Source organism: Lepidochelys kempii, chromosome 24 (assembly GCF_965140285.1).
Source record: "Lepidochelys kempii isolate rLepKem1 chromosome 24, rLepKem1.hap1, whole genome shotgun sequence".
NCBI lineage: Eukaryota > Metazoa > Chordata > Testudines > Cheloniidae > Lepidochelys > Lepidochelys kempii.
Genome location: NC_136403.1, coordinates 17441460 through 17456713, shown reverse-complemented (window position 1 = coordinate 17456713; position 15254 = coordinate 17441460). Strand labels below are relative to the sequence as shown.

The following is a 15254-nucleotide window of genomic DNA, read 5'->3' as shown; positions in this document are numbered from 1 at the left end:
TGGCCGGGAGAGCCTAGGGCTGGGTGAAGGAAACAGGGCAGCAGGAGTAGAAAAGGGGGTGTCCCTGGGATTGAGGGGGGCCTTGGCAAGATGTAAGTGAAAGGAGATGGGGGCTGTGAATGGGGAGGGGAGCTGACATAGTGGGGGGCAGGATGCAAGGGGACAATGGGGGTGTGGCGGAGCGGGAGCTGAAAATGAAGGGTCCTAGGGGTTGGGGTTTGTCCAGGGCTGGCAGGTTGTCGGGGTGATGGATGGGGAAGGGGCTGCGGAGCCCTGTGATGGGGGGTGGTGTGGGGAAGGGGACAGCTGGTGGGGGGGGGGGGCGGGGATTTTTGGACCTAGGGCAGCCGAGCTCAGAAGGAAGAGAGGCCGAGGCAGGCAGGTGGGCAGACGGCTTTTATTTCCAATGCAGCAGCTGTGTCTGTGACCATCAGACTGCCGTGAGCCAGCGCGCCAGGCGCTGTACGGCACCACGGCTGGGCCTCCATCATCCCCGGGCCCCGCGCGCCAGGCGCTGTACGGCACCATGGCTGGGCATCTGGCACCCCAGGGCCCCATGTGCCAGGTGCTGTACGGCAGCACGGCTGGGCATTCAGGGGACTGTGGGGGTGCCCCAGCCCCCCACCCCCAGACACCAGGCACTGGACAAACCGCAACCCCAAAGCTGGTCCCTGCCCCGAAGAGCTGATGGCCATGAAACTCCTCCCGCCACCTCTGCGGGGTAATTCACACCCTGCATCTAACCCCCGGGGACTGTCATGTCATGGGGACCCCCTGTTAATTTAGGGGATTCCAGTTCCTGCTCCCCCCCACACTTGCCTGAGATGTTCCTGACCGTGAGCCCAAATGGCTAGACAGGCACCCCTTGCCCGGTGCTGAGATGTGGCCACCTCTGGGGTCGGGGCAGGGGCTGTTTACACAGGGACCCCTCGGTGATGATGCAGCCACCTCCGGGGGTTTAGGACAGCGTGTGAGGGAGAACTGCAACTGCAGCGGGGAGTTTAGGGAATCACGGGAGCTGGGTTTGGCCAGGACGCCTGGGTTTGTGCCCTCAGTCTGGGGCAGGAGGGGGAACCAGGAGGGCCCTAGTGCCCACAATGGGCCGAGGCCCCGGGTTTGTCTCTTGGCTGAAACGTGCAAGGCACCGGCGTCCCCCACATTAAACCCCATGCTCAAGGGGCCGTTCCAGCCTGGGTATTTCATGGTGCTCCAGGCTGGTCAGCAACAAGAACCGGCCTTGGGCGCGCCTGGTGCTGTACGCACAGCCATTTGCCCCGGGTGAGGGTCGTGCCCTCTGTGATCTGCCTCCTGGGCACCTGGTGTGAGTGTGCGCAGTCTTGTCTAAAGAGGGGACCCGCTGTCTTTCACACTCAGCCCCTGTGCACACTGGGCCAGCACCTGTTACGACTCCCATGTGCTCTGTGTTTCACGTTTCTAGGGGCTCGCACGGCTGCTCACAATCCCAAAGCCTCTTGTGCAAAGCAGGTGCTTTCCAAGTCTCGCACACTGGGTCCCTCGCATACCAGAGCCCCTGGTGCAAAACATGCGTCTGCTGTGTTTCACAGCCAGCAACCCTCACATGCCTGTTCACAATCACGGTGCCCCTGGGGCAAAGCACAGGCTGAGCATGTTTCACAGCTTGGCTCTTTTGCACAACAGCTCACATTCACTGCTCACCCTTGTGCACAGTGTGGGCTTGCCGTGTCTCACGCCCTGGAGCCTTCACAATCCCAGAGCCCCTTGTGCAAAGCGTGTGTCTTCCCTGACTCACATCCTGGGGCCCTTGCACGCCTGTTCACAATCACATCTACTGGTGCGAAGCACGTGCCTTGCCATCTTCTGCAGCCTGGGTCTTCGCATGCCCACTCGCAGCTGGGGTGTCCTGCCGCGAAGCGTGGGCCCCTACATGGATCATTCCCCAGTGGGGATCCCCTCCAGTACGGCGTGTGCCCACCGTGTTTCACCCCCCGGCACGTCGCAGAGCTGACAGCCCCCCTTCGGGTGTGTAACCCTCTTGCACTTTAGGACTGCGGTTCCGGGCTGCGGCCACCAGGTAGCGCTGTTGTCCACCCATTCCCAGCCCCACAAGTGGTGTCTCCTTCAGTCCTACACAGGGCTGAGTCCCTGCAGGCCTCTATGGGGCAGGCGCCCCCAGGACCAGGGTCTGGGCTCCAACGCCGGGTCAACCCCTCCTCACCGGCCTGCGGAGCAGAGAGAAACAGAGCCAGAGGTTAAACTCGCCCCAGAGGGAACCAAAACGAGGGTCCTGGCCATTTACATTTCACACCTTAGCCCCGCCCGCCCTCCCACACACACTAAGGGGTGGGGAGGAAAAGGGGGGCTTGTGAATTCACAGGCACACCTGGTGTGGGGGGAGCCCAGGGCTGGGCTGGCAGGGGGCTGCAGGTTGGGAGTGAGGGGCGCCGGCGGAGCTGGGGGGGGCAGTAGCTCAGGGCTGGGCTGGCAGGGGGCTGTGGGTCAGGAGTGGGGGGCACCGGCAGGGCGGGGGGTGCAGTAGCTCAGGGCTGGGCTGGCAGCGGGCTGTGGGTCGGGAGTGAGGGGCACTGGCAGGGCAGGTGGGGGCCAGGAGCCCAAGGCGGGGCTGGCAGGGGGCTGCGGGTCGGGAGTGAGGGGGACCGGCACGGCGGGGAGGGGCAGTAGCTCAGGGCTGGGCTGGCAGGGGGCTGTGGGTCAGGAGTGGGGGGCACCGGCAGGGCAGGGGGGGCAGTAGCTCAGGGCTGGGCTGGCAGCGGGCTGTGGGTCGGGAGCGGGGGGCACTGGCAGGGCTGGTGGGCGGGGGGAGCCCAGGGCTGGGCTGGCGGGGGGCTGTGGGTCGGGAGTGGGGGGCACGGGGCCCACCTGTCTGGGTGTCCTGGGGCTGGAGCAGCCACGGCTCCTGCGGTTGTCTGTCCTCCAGGGCGGCCGTCACCAGCCGCGTCAGCGCGTCCAGCTTCTGGTCCAGGGTGTCGATTCGCTTCTCCAGGCCGCGCTGGGAGGTGCTGAGCCCGGTGCTGAGGTCGCAGAGAATCGTCTGCACCTGGGGGGGAGCGGACAAAACCCCGGGGCATCGTGGGAAAGCGGCCAAGGGTCAGACGCCCCTCCTGAGGAAACGCCTCGGGCGGGGGGAGGACGTGTAGCCCCTGGAGGGCAGCAGCGCCCCACAGCCCGCTCAGCCGGTGCCCCTCACTCCCGACCCGCAGCGCCCTGGCTCTAACGCACTGGACCCCACTCCCCCCCCAGAGCCGGAGAGAGAACCCAGGAGTTCTGGCTCCCAGTCCCCCCCACCCCGCAGCCGCTCTAACCCACTGGACCCCACTCCCCCGTCCGCCACAGCCAGGGAGAGAACCCAGGAGTCCTAGCCCCCAGCCCCCCCGCCCCCCGCTCTAACCCACTGGACCCCACTCTCCTCCCAGAGCCAGGGAGAGAACCCAGGAGTCTTGGCTCCCAGCCCCCCATCCTGGCTCAGTCCCTACAGTTTCTACCTTATTGTCCCCGAGCAGGGGGCTGTGTGGGGCTGGGTTACTTAGGGGCCCTGGGAGGGGGAAGCCAGGCTGGGGCGGGGGTTTGAGCGATCCCCAGATCGAAGACTCCCCTCCGCTGGGACGTGCGGCCAGGACTCACCTGCGACACGTCCACCAAGGCGTTAACCTGGTCTCGGAGCTTCCGGTGCCGAACCCGGACCTCCCGGAACCTGCAGAACCGGAGAACGAGCTCAGCCGGGGCCCCTCGCTCCCGACCCCCAGCCCCCTGCCCGCCCAACCCTGGCCTCCCCTCCCAGAGCTGGGGAGAGAATCCAGGAGTCCTGGCTCCCAGCCCTGTGCTCTAACCACTAGATTCCACCACCCCACCCTCCAGAGGCCGGGAGCGGACCCAGGCGTCCGGGTGCTGTCGCTCACCTGTGGATGGCCGCCAGCAAGCGCCGGTGATGTTTCCGGGCCCGGCGCCCGGCCCTGGCCGTGCTGTGCTTGTGGAAGAGCCAAGCCGCCTGCAGGACGTTCGCGGCCGAGTTCTTCATCTGGGGGGGACGGAGACCAGTCAGGGTCCTTCCCACAAGGCACCGAGGCAGCTGGGCCCTGCCCCAACCTGGGGCCCATGGGCTGGGCTCTTAGGGTGGGATGGGGAGGGGCACAAAGCACCTGGACTCTGAGGTTCCTCCCTATACTTCCCACAATGCCCCTGGGCTACAAGGTTGGGCACTTTCCAACCATGCACCTGGGGCCTTAGTATTCCCCCATCCCACAATGCACCTGGATCTTGAAGGATGGGTACTTTCCCACAATGCACCAGGTTTTACTAGTCCCCTGTCCCACAATGCACCTGAATCTCCGGGGCTTGGCCACCTCGATGCACCTGGAGCCTTAATATTTCCCCATCCCACAATGCACCTGGATCTTGGAGGATGGGTACTTTCCCTCAATGCACCAGGTCTTACTTTTCCCCTGTCCCACAATGCACCTGGATTTCCAGGGCTTGGCCACTTCAATGCTCCTGGAGCCTTAATATTTCCCCATCCCACAATGCACCTGGATCTTGGAGGATGGGTACTTTCCCACAATGCACCGGGTCTTACTTTTCCCCTGTCCCACAATGCACCTGGATTTCCAGGGCTTGGCCACTTTCTCACAATGCCCCTGTGTCAACTAAGCCTGTGCAGGCCAACCAGCCCACGGGGCCCAGCCAAGCCCTACCATGCCGGGGGCGGGGGGTCAGGGCCCGGCTGTGGGGCGGGATGGACCGGGGGGCCCTGCCCTCTCCCCCCCAGCAGGCACCGGGTCAGCCCAGAAAGCCGGGAGCGTTTCCCATCCCTGTCCGCAGAAGGACGTTTGTAAAACAGCCAGGTCAGAGCGGGGGGCGGGGGGCTGGGAGCCCGGACCCCTGGGTTCTATCCCAGCTCTGGGAGGGCAGTGGGGTCTGGTGGTTCGAGGCTGGGGGCCCGGACGCCTGGGTTCTGCCCCACCTCTTTGGTGCACTGTGTGTCCAGCATGAAGTTGTGAACGTGTCTCTCCGCCCGGCTGAACTCCAGTTTGTCGGCTGCCACCGCCACCAGCAGCGCCGTGCAGCCAACGCCCTGCGGCAGAGACGGGGGATGTGACTAGCCAGGCAGTGCCCCGGGGTGGCACTAGGGGGCGCTGTGCTGCGGGGGGGAGCGGCTGGCCCCCTGGCAGCACTAGGGGGCGCTGTGCTGCGAGAGAGGGGCTGGCCCCCTGGCAGCACTAGGGGGCTGCAGGGGGGACTGGCCCCAGGGAAGCATTAGGGGGCGCTGTGCTGCGGGGGGGGGGGGCTGGCCCCAGGGAAACACAAAAGGGCGCTGTGCTGTGGGGGGTGGCCCCATGACAGCACTAGGGGGTACTGTGCTGCAGGGGGGGCAGGAACGGGGGACTGGCCCCAGGGAAGCACTAGGGGGCGCTGTGTTGCGAGAGAGGGGCTGGCCCCATGGCAGCACTAGGGGGCGCTGTGCTGTGGGGGGGAGGGGCTAGCCCCATGGCAGCACTAGGGGGCGCTGTGCTGTGGGGGGGAGGGGCTGGCCCCAGGGAAGCACTGGGGGCGCTGTGCTGTGGGGGGTGGCCCCATGGCAGCACTAGGGGGCGCTGTGTTGCGGGAGAGGGGCTGGCCCCATGGCAGCCCCAGGGGGCGCTGTGTTGCGGGAGAGGGGCTGGCCCCATGGCAGCCCCGGGGAGCGCTGTGTTGCGGGAGAGGGGCTGGCCCCATGGCAGCCCCGGGGGGCGCTGTGCTGCAGGGGAGCGGCTGGCCCCCTGGCAGTGCTAGGGGGCACTGTGTTGTGAGAGAGGGGCTGGCCCCATGGCAGCACTAGGGGGCGCTGTGCTGCGTGGGGGACTGGCCCCAGGGAAGCACTAGGGGGCGCTGTGCTGTGGGGGGGAGGGGCTAGCCCCATGGCAGCACTAGGGGGCGCTGTGCTGCAGGGGGGAGGGACTGGCCCCATGCCAGCCCCAGGGGGTGCTGTGCTGCGGGAGAGGGGCTGGCCCCATGGCAGCCCCGGGGGGCGCTGTGCTGCGGGAGAGGGGCTGGCCCCATGGCAGCCCCGGGGGGCGCTGTGATGCGGGAGAGGGGCTGGCCCCATGGCAGCCCCGGGGGGCGCTGTGCTGCGGGAGAGGGGCTGGCCCCATGGCAGCCCCGGGGGGCGCTGTGATGCGGGAGAGGGGCTGGCCCCATGGCAGCCCCGGGGGGCGCTGTGCTGCGGGAGAGGGGCTGGCCCCATGGCAGCCCCGGGGGGCGCTGTGCTGCGGGAGAGGGGCTGGCCCCATGGCAGCCCCGGGGGGCGCTGTGATGTGGGAGAGGGGCTGGCCCCATGGCAGCCCCGGGGGGCGCTGTGCTGCAGGGGGCGGGAACGGGGGACTGGCCCCAGGTGGCACTAGGGGGCGCGGTGCTGGGGGTCAGGGCCCTCACCATGATGCCGGTGCACAGACAGACCATCCGGCCGCACACCGTCACTGGTACCACGTCCCCGTAGCCGATGGTGAGGAAGGTGATGGGGATCACCCACAGCGTCCCCTCCAGGTGCCCTGCTCCGTTCTCCCTGCGGCGTGGGGGGCACAGAGACAGCGTCAGAGACCCCCCCACTGAGCCTGCCCTGCCCCCTCCCCTGCCCCCACAATGCCCCTGGGCCTTCTGCCTGGCGGCTTTCCCAGCATGCCCTTGGGCCTACAGCGGGAGCCCCACAACCCACAATGCACCTGGCCGCTTGGCCCCTTTTCCATGCTGCTCTTTCGCCGTAAATTGCCGGCTTTCCCACCACGCCGCTGGGCCTTCGGCCGCTTTCCCATGATGCACCTGGCCTTAAGCAGCCCGCTTCCCTACGATGCCCTTGGGCCTTTGGGCACTTTCCCATGATGCACCTTGGCCCAATGGATGCTTTCCCATGATGCACCTGGGCCTAAATTACCCTGCTTTCCCACGGTGCACTTGGGCCCTAAGTTGGCCACTCTCCCACGATGCGCTTCGGGCCCCTGGACCACTTTCCCACCGTGCACCTGGGCCCAAAGTCGCCTGCTTTCCCACGATGCCCCAGGGCCCTCGGCGGTTCTCCCACCGTCCACTTGGGCCGCGGAGTGGGCCGCTGTCCCAGCCTGCCCCGGGGCTGCCCCGCGCCCGGCCCGCACCTCTCGCAGACGGACAGCACCCAGGAGGCGGTGAGCCAGAGCCCCAGGGTGAGCACCAGCAGCACCCGGCCCGGCTGGCCGTTGACCAGCAGCCGCAGGACGAAGGGGTGCTGGAAGCGGATCTGGTTGAGGGAGCCGATGGTCCGGTACGAGGCGTCCCCCAGCACCCGGCTCTGCAGCAGGGCGGCCCGCGGCACCAGGTACAGCCGCAGGAACATCAGCAGCGAGAGGGGCACCTCGGCCCCCGGCAGGAAGGGCGGCGGGGGGCCCAGCTCGGGGGCCAGGCAGGGGGGGTCCCCGGCGGGGAAGGGGTGCAGGGAGCAGACCAGCAGCTCCAGCAGGATCAGGCCCAGCTTGGGGCCGCTCACCGCGATGCGCCAGTCTTGGAGCGAGTTGTCCAGCATGAAGAGCTGTGGGGGGAGAGAGGGGGGGGGGGAGCGCATGGAACCCAGGAGTCCGGGCTCCCAGCCCCCCCCCCGGCTCTAACCCACCAGACCCCCACTCCCCTCCCGGAGCCGGGGAGAGAACCCAGGAGTCCTGACTTCACCCCTCTCTCTCTGTCCTGATTTCTCTCTTTCGTTTTCACTTTCTCCATCTTTCTTTCCCTCTCTGGGATTTGCCCCTGCCTAGGGGAGGATCCTCAGTTCAATGGAGCAACCCCCCCCCCCGGCCGCTGGGGGCTGTGGGGAGCTCAGCCCCACAACCAGCTGCTGCAGGTAGGGGCCAGGCACAGCCCCCCACCGCCCTGCCCCACAAGGGGCCATCAGGGCAGAGGCAGGGAGACCCAGAGCTACTCTCCCCCTAGAGGGGCCCGGGAGTGGCTGGACCGGGGTGTGGGGGTGTGGGTGTGTGGGGGGGTAACCCATTGCTTGGGGGGCTGAGCCCTGCTCCGTGCGTCTGTCTGTCTGTCTGTCTGGGCCAAGAGGCGTGTGCGGGTGACTCACAGCCGGGATCCCTTCGCTCACCCGCCCCAAGAACCTGGGGCGGGAAACTTCCACCCGCGCAAGATCAGCCTCCCATTTCCGTCCCGCGGGCCAGGAGCCCGCCCGGCTGTGACAACAACACACGTGTGTCCCTGCGTGCGTCTGTGTATGTGTGTGTGTGAGTCTGTGTGTGTCTGTGTGTGTGTGTCTGTGTGCGGGCGTGTGTCCCTGGGTGTGTCTGTGTATCTGTGTGTGTGTGTGTGTGTGTGTGTGTGTCCCTGCGTGCGTCTGTGTGTCTGTGGGTGTGTGTGTGTGTGGGTGTGTGTCCCTGCGTGCGTCTGTGTGTGTGTGCAGGCGTGTGTCCCTGCGTGCGTCTGTGTGTGTGTGTGTGTGTGTCCCTGTGTGTGTCTGTGTATCTGTGTGTGAGTCTGTGTGCGGGCGTGTGTCCCTGTGTGTGTCTGTGTATCTGTGTGTGTGTGTCTGTGTGCGGGCGTGTGTCCCTGTGTGTGTCTGTGTATCTGTGTGTGTGTCTGTGTGCAGGCGTGTGTCCCTGCGTGCGTCTGTGTATCTGTGTGTGTGTGTCTGTGTATCTGTGTGTGTGTCCCTGTGTGCGGGTGTGTGTCCCTGTGTGCGTCTGTGTATCTGTGTGTGTGTCTGTGTGCGGGTGTGTATCCCTGTGTGTGTCTGTGTATCTGTGTGTGAGTCTGTGTGCGGGTGTGTGTCCCTGTGTGCATCTGTGTATCTGTGTGTGTGAGTCTGTGTGCGGGTGTGTGTCCCTGTGTGTGTCTGTGTATCTGTGTGTGAGTCTGTGTGCGGGTGTGTGTCCCTGTGTGCGTCTGTGTATCTGTGTGTGTGTCTGTGTGCGGGTGTGTGTCCCTGTGTGCGTCTGTGTGTCTGTGTGTGTGTCTGTGTGCGGGTGTGTGTCCCTGTGTGCGTCTGTGTGTCTGTGTGTGTGTCTGTGTGCGGGTGTGTGTCCCTGTATGTGTCTGTGTATCTGTGTGTGTGAGTCTGTGTGCGGGTGTGTGTATCTGTGTGTGTCTGTGTATCTGTGTGTGAGTCTGTGTGCGGGTGTGTGTCCCTGTGTGTGTCTGTGTATCTGTGTGTGAGTCTGTGTGCGGGCGTGTGTCCCTGTGTGCGTCTGTGTATCTGTGTGTGTGTGTCTGTGTGCGGGCGTGTGTCCCTGTGTGTGTCTGTGTATCTGTGTGTGTGTCTGTGTGCAGGCGTGTTTCCCTGCGTGCGTCTGTGTATCTGTGTGTCTGTGTATCTGTGTGTGTGTCCCTGTGTGCGTCTGTGTATCTGTGTGTGTGTCTGTGTGTGGGCGTGTGTCCCTGTGTGTGTCTGTGTATCTGTGTGTGTGTCCCTGTGTGCGTCTGTGTATCTGTGTGTGTGTCTGTGTGCGGGTGTGTGTCCCTGTGTGCGTCTGTGTATCTGTGTGTGTGAGTCTGTGTGCGGGCGTGTGTCCCTGTGTGCGTCTGTGTATCTGTGTGTGTGTGTGTGTGCGGGTGTGTGTCCCTGTGTGTGTCTGTGTATCTGTGTGTGTGCGGGTGTGTGTCCCTGTGTGCGTCTGTGTATCTGTGTGTGTGTTTCTGTGTGCGGGTGTGTGTCCCTGTGTGCGTCTGTGTCTCTGTGTGTGTGTGTGTCTGTGTGCGGGTGTGTGTCCCTGTGTGCGGGTGTGTGTCCCTGTGTGTGAGTCTGTGTGCGGGTGTGTGTCCCTGTGTGCGTCTGTGTATCTGTGTGTGTGTGTCTGTGTGCGGGTGTGTGTCCCTGTGTGCGTTTGTGTATCTGTGTGTTTGTGTGTCTGTGTGCGGGCGTGTGTGTTTGTGTGCGTTTGTGTATCTGTGTGTGTGTGTCTGTGTGCGGGCGTGTGTGTTTGTGTGCGTCTGTGTGTTTGTGTGTGTGTGTCTGTGTGCGGGTGTGTGTCCCTGTGTGTGTGTGTCTCTGTGTGCGTGTGTGAGAGAGAGAGAGTGTGTATGTCTGCGTGCAGCGGGGACATGAGCACCCAACCCACAACCCCCTGTCACCCACCAGCAGCTAGAAAAGCCCCGACTCAGCCTGATCTGGGGAGATTAGATGGAATCTGCCCCCAACTGAAGACGGAAAAATGTAGTCAGTGTGCGTTTTCTGTCACCGGTTTGGGGGGTTGGAGTGGGTGGCTGGGAGCCAGGACTCCTGGGTTCTTTCCCCGGCTCTGGGAGGGGAGTGGGGGGTCTAGTGGTTAGAGAGCAGGGAGGGGCCTGGGAACCAGGACTCCTGGGTTCTTCCCCTGGCTCTGGGAGGGGAGTGGGGGGTCTAGTGGTTAGAGTGCAGGGAGGGGCCTGGGAACCAGGACTCCTGGGTTCTTCCCCCGGCTCTGGGAGGGGAGTGGGGTCTAGTGGTTAGAGTGTATGTGGGAGGGGGGCGGGGGGGGGACAGAGCCAGGACTCCCAGGATCCAATTTGACTTGGGAAGAGCTGATAACGAGGTGGCCACTTTAGATCCAAGAGCTCAGAGCAGCTGGGGGGAGCTTCAGTCCCAAACAGGGGAACCCCAAACATACCCCCACCCCACCCACTGCAGAGGAGCCTTCTCGGGGGTGGGGGGAATCAGGGGCAAGCCTGGCGGTGGGCGGGCGGGGGGGAGGTTCGTAGGACCCTGGGCTGGCCGACATTTGCGGGGAGGGGCCTTACCTGGATCTCCTTGACGTGGAAGGCGAGGATGAGGCCCAGCAGGGCGGCGGTGGAGAGCGAGAGGAGGCATTTCACCAGGAACAGATACGCAAACCACTGAGGGGGGGGAGAGAAAAGGGGGGTGAAACCCCCTGAGCCAGCCAGGCCCTGCCCTGGGGCTGGATGGGGGGCCAGCGCCCCATAGAAGGGAAACGTCCCGTGCCCCATTCCCCAGCCCCCTAAGCCAGCCAGTCTCTGCCCTGGGGCCGGATGGGGGCCCCTAGAGGGGAGCGGCCCCGAGCCCCATTCCCGCCCCAGCCCGGGTGGGTGGCTCTGGGGCGTTTGACCCCCGTGCCCTGAAGCTCTCACTGCAAACTCTCATTGTCGTTTGTAATTGACCCAGGAAAGCGGCCGCCAGCCAAGGCCGATACCACAGCCAGGCCCCGGGGGCAGCGGGGTGGGGATCGTCCCCTTCCCCCCGCCTATTCCCCCCGCCTCCCCCGGCTCTGCTGGCAGACGGCAAGTGACTGCCTCCAGCCCAGCCCAGATCGCAGCCCCACCCTGAGCAAACACAGCACTGCCGGGCAGGTGGAGGGTTTGGAGCGAGGCCGGGAGGAAGGTGGGAATTCGCCATGGAGAAGGGGGCAGGGTGCGGGCCAGGCCGCTCTGAGAGCGGCGGGTGCAGGGAACCCAGAGTCCAGCCCTGATAGAACCCAGGAGTCCGGACTCCCAGCCCCCTGCTCTAGCCACAAATCCCACTCCCCTCCCAGAGCCAGGGAGAGAACCCAGGAGTCCTGGCTCCCAGCCCCCCCCCCAACCCCCAGATCACCCTCCCCCATGCCCTGTGCAGTGATTGATCGATCTCCTTCCATGTGAGAAGTTGCCACCTCCACCATCCTGATCAATATTTATCCTGTCATTGGCCCAGAATCAACACCCCCCGCCCGGTGAAGGGCGCGATTGTGTTGGGAACAATCGGAGCAGCCAGTCTTGGCGGCTTCTTGCAAATGGGGCTGGATGGTGCCAAGAGTGGGAGCAGGATGACCAAGCTCTGCACCGGGAGCTGGTGCCCAGAAAGACATCAAAATGATCGCTGCTTCGTGCCTCGGTTTCCCCACTGAATCCCCCACCACACTCCCTGCGGCACAGTGCCCCCCCCCCAGCCCCATGCTGGGGCTTTGGGGCCAGCTCTGCCTGCCAGGGGAGAGCCCCCACCCTGCCCCCCTGCAGCACAAATTGTTTTTGCACGGCTCCGGGTTCCTGCCCAGACATGCCCACAGAAGGGAGGGTTCTGGGAGAGGGCCCAGAACGGATCCAGGGGCCCGTTCCAGACACTGAGCCAGGCTGAGCCCACGTGTAATCACTGGGAGGGTCCACTGGCCACCGGAAAGTCACAGCAGTTAGCCAACCCCCTCCTCCCCGCCCCCCGAGATTCCAGAGCAGGGAGTCAGGACTCCTGGGTTCAACGACAAGGGACGAGATGAGAACCCAGGAGTCCAGGCTCCCCGCCCCTCCCCCTGCTCTAACCCACTAGAACCCACTCCCCTCCCAGATCTAGAGATAGAAGCCTGGAGTTCTGGCTCCCAGCCCCCCACTCTGACCCTCCCACCCCCACTCCCACCCCTCTAACGGCCCATGGCTGATGGCTGGTTAAATAAATGATTTGGATAATTAAGTTTCTGCAGCCCAGGGCTGCTGCCACCAGGCACCAAATTCCAGCATGTGGCAGCTAGTTCCGGGATGGGGTTGCAGGTCGGGAGTGAGGGGAACCAGCAGGGCTGAGGGGTGGACCCGGGGCTGGGCTGGCAGGGGGCTGCGGGTCGGGAGTGAGGGGAACCGGCAGGGCTGGGGGATGGACCCGGGGCTGGGCTGGCAGGGGGCTGCGGGTCGGGAGTGAGGGGAACCGGCAGGGCTGGGGGCGGGGAAGCGGGGGGAGGGGGGGTTGTGGGTCGGGGCTGAGGGGCACCCTCCTACCTTGCAGCCCCCGAACCAGGCCAGCTCCGTGTGCAGCACCATGAGCAGGATGCCCCCGAGCGCCAGGGCCAGGCCCCAGCCCGCCAGCCGCCCCTCGGCCTTCAGGAGCCTCTTCCGCAGCCGCAGCCGCCGCAGGTTCTCGCCCGGCGCCCCCGGCACGGGCAGGACGGTGGCTTCGGGGCCATTCTGCTTGACTCCCATCTCATGGGCGCAGGGGGGCACGGGCAGGCAGGGGGCGAGGGGCCCCCCGGCTGGCCCCCATCGGTGGCGCTTCAGCAACCAGCACGCAGCCAGCGTGACACCGAGGGAGGGGGGCCACAACCCCTAGGCGGGCGGGCAGGGGGCACGGAGCGGAAAGGGGGGGCCAGAGTAAAAGAGAGAGCTGGAGAAATCGGGGGGGTGGGAAAGGAAGGAAGGAAGGAAGGAAGGAGGGGGACGAGAGTCGCTGCGAAAGGGCGGGCGGGAGTGACTGGGGAGAGACGGGCCAGCGAGCAAGTCAGCTTGGCAGAGGTACTGGGACAGCCCCAGAAAGGGACAAGCAGGTGAGAGCGAGAAATGGAGGGAATTTGGAAGAGACGGGCAGAGAGAGAAGAGAACGGAGGGAGTGTAGAAGAGAGAGAGACGGAGCGATAAAAAGATAAAGGGAAGGTGGAAGAGAGATAGATGAAGGGGTATTAGTCCGGAGGGAAGGTGGCAGGGGAAGGTGGCAGGAGCAGGAGGAGGGAAGTTGGCAGGGGAAGGTGGCAGCAGGCGGTGGGAAGGTGGCACGGGAGGGTGGCAGTGGGCACAGGGAAGGCAGCAGGAAGATTGCAGTGGGCACAGGGAAGGTGGCAGGGGAAGGCAGCGGGAAGGTGGCAGGGGAAGGCAGCGGGAAGGCGGCAGCGGGCACAGGGAAGGTGGCAGGGGAAGGCAGCGGGAAGGTGGCAGCGGGCACAGGGAAGGTGGCAGGGGAAGGCAGCGGGAAGGCGGCAGGGGAAGGCAGCGGGAAGGTGGCAGGGGAAGGTGGAGGGAAGGTAGCAGGGGAAGGTGGCAGGGGAAAGCAGTGGGAAGGTGTCAGCGGGCACAGGGAAGGTGGCAGGGGAAGGCAGCGGGAAGGTGGCAGCGAGCACAGGGAAGGCAGAGGGAAGGTGTCGGGGGGCACAGGGAAGGTGGCAGGGGAAGGCAGCGGGAAGGTGGCAGCGGGCACAGGGAAGGTGGCAGGGGAAGGCAGAGGGAAGGTGTCAGTGGGCACAGGGAAGGTAGCAGGGGAAGGCAGCGGGAAGGCGGCAGCAGGCACAGGGAAGGTGGCAGGGGAAGGCAGAGGGAAGGTGTCAGTGGGCACAGGGAAGGTGGCAGGGGAAGGCAGCTGGAAGGTGGCAGCGGGCACAGGGAAGGTGGCAGGGGAAGGCAGCGGGAAGGTGGCAGCGGGCACAGGGAAGGTGGCAGGGGAAGGCAGCGGGGAGGCGGCAGCAGGCACAGGGAAGGTGGCAGGGGAAGGCAGAGGGAAGGTGTCAACGGGCACAGGGAAGGTGGCAGGGGAAGGCAGCGGGAAGGTGTCAGTGGGCACAGGGAAGGCAGAGGGAAGGTGTCAACGGGCACAGGGAAGGTGGCAGGGGAAGGCAGCGGGAAGGCGGCAGCGGGCACAGGGAAAGTGGCAGGGGAAGGCAGAGGGAAGGTGTCAGTGGGCACAGAGAAGGTGGCAGGGGAAGGCAGCGGGAAGGTGTCAGTGGGCACAGGGAAGGCAGAGGGAAGGTGTCAACGGGCACAGGGAAGGTGGCAGGGGAAGGCAGCGGGAAGGTGGCAGCGGGCACAGGGAAGGTGGCAGGGGAAGGCAGAGGGAAGGCGGCAGCGGGCACAGGGAAGGTGGCAGGGGAAGGCAGCGGGAAGGTGGCAGCGGGCACAGGGAAGGTGGCAGCGGGCACAGAGAAGGTGGCAGGGGAAGGCAGAGGGAAGGTGGCAGCGGGCACAGGGAAGGTGGCAGGGGAAGGCAGAGGGAAGGCGGCAGCGGGCACAGGGAAGGTGGCAGGGGAAGGCAGCGGGAAGGTGGCAGCGGGCACAGGGAAGGTGGCAGGGGAAGGCAGCGGGAAGGCGGCAGCGGGCACAGAGAAGGTGGCAGGGGAAGGCAGAGGGAAGGTGGCAGCGGGCACAGGGAAGGTGGCAGGGGAAGGCAGAGGGAAGGCGGCAGCGGGCACAGGGAAGGTGGCAGGGGAAGGCAGCGGGAAGGTGGCAGCGGGCACAGGGAAAGTGGCAGGGGAAGGCAGAGGGAAGGTGTCAGTGGGCACAGAGAAGGTGGCAGGGGAAGGCAGAGGGAAGGTGGCAGCGGGCACAGGGAAGGTGGCAGGGGAAGGCAGAGGGAAGGTGTCAGTGGGCACAGAGAAGGTGGCAGGGGAAGGCAGAGGGAAGGTGGCAGCGGGCACAGGGAAGGTGGCAGGGGAAGGCAGAGGGAAGGCGGCAGCGGGCACAGGGAAGGTGGCAGGGGAAGGCAGCGGGAAGGTGGCAGCGGGCACAGGGAAAGTGGCAGACCCAGACAGGCGGGCGAAGGGCAGCAGTGCGGAGGGAAGAGGGCGGCAGGCGGAGGGCTGGAGCGGGGGGATCCCCAGCCGCCCGAGGGCACC

At 65.6% G+C, this 15254-nt stretch overlaps 1 protein-coding gene across 1 annotated transcript; it reads right to left on the bottom strand.

Annotated features, from left to right (window-relative positions):
• Nucleotides 1-388: 388 nt before the first annotated feature.
• Nucleotides 389-13484, bottom strand: KCNN4 (potassium calcium-activated channel subfamily N member 4). Its single transcript, XM_078850476.1, has 9 exons — nt 12661-13484; nt 10708-10803; nt 7119-7528; nt 6406-6535; nt 4958-5068; nt 3897-4015; nt 3622-3691; nt 2860-3037; nt 389-2201 (listed from the first exon to the last, which is right to left on the bottom strand). Exons 1-9 carry the CDS (start codon nt 12859-12861, stop codon nt 2194-2196), a joined length of 1323 nt encoding a protein of 440 aa, XP_078706602.1. The 5' UTR covers nt 12862-13484; the 3' UTR covers nt 389-2193.
• Nucleotides 13485-15254: the final 1770 nt, after the last annotated feature.

Excerpts from the sequence above, each read along its gene's own strand:
- KCNN4 (XM_078850476.1), bottom strand. The coding sequence starts at position 12,861 with ATGGGAGTCAAGCAGAATGGCCCCGAAGCCACCGTCCTGCCCGTGCCG. Across the intron at positions 6,536-7,118 it reads GTGCTGTCCGTCTGCGAGAG|GGAGAACGGAGCAGGGCACC; the intron begins GTGCGGGCCGGG and ends CCCACGCCGCAG. Across the intron at positions 5,069-6,405 it reads GTCTGTGCACCGGCATCATG|GGCGTTGGCTGCACGGCGCT; the intron begins GTGAGGGCCCTG and ends TCTCTGCCGCAG.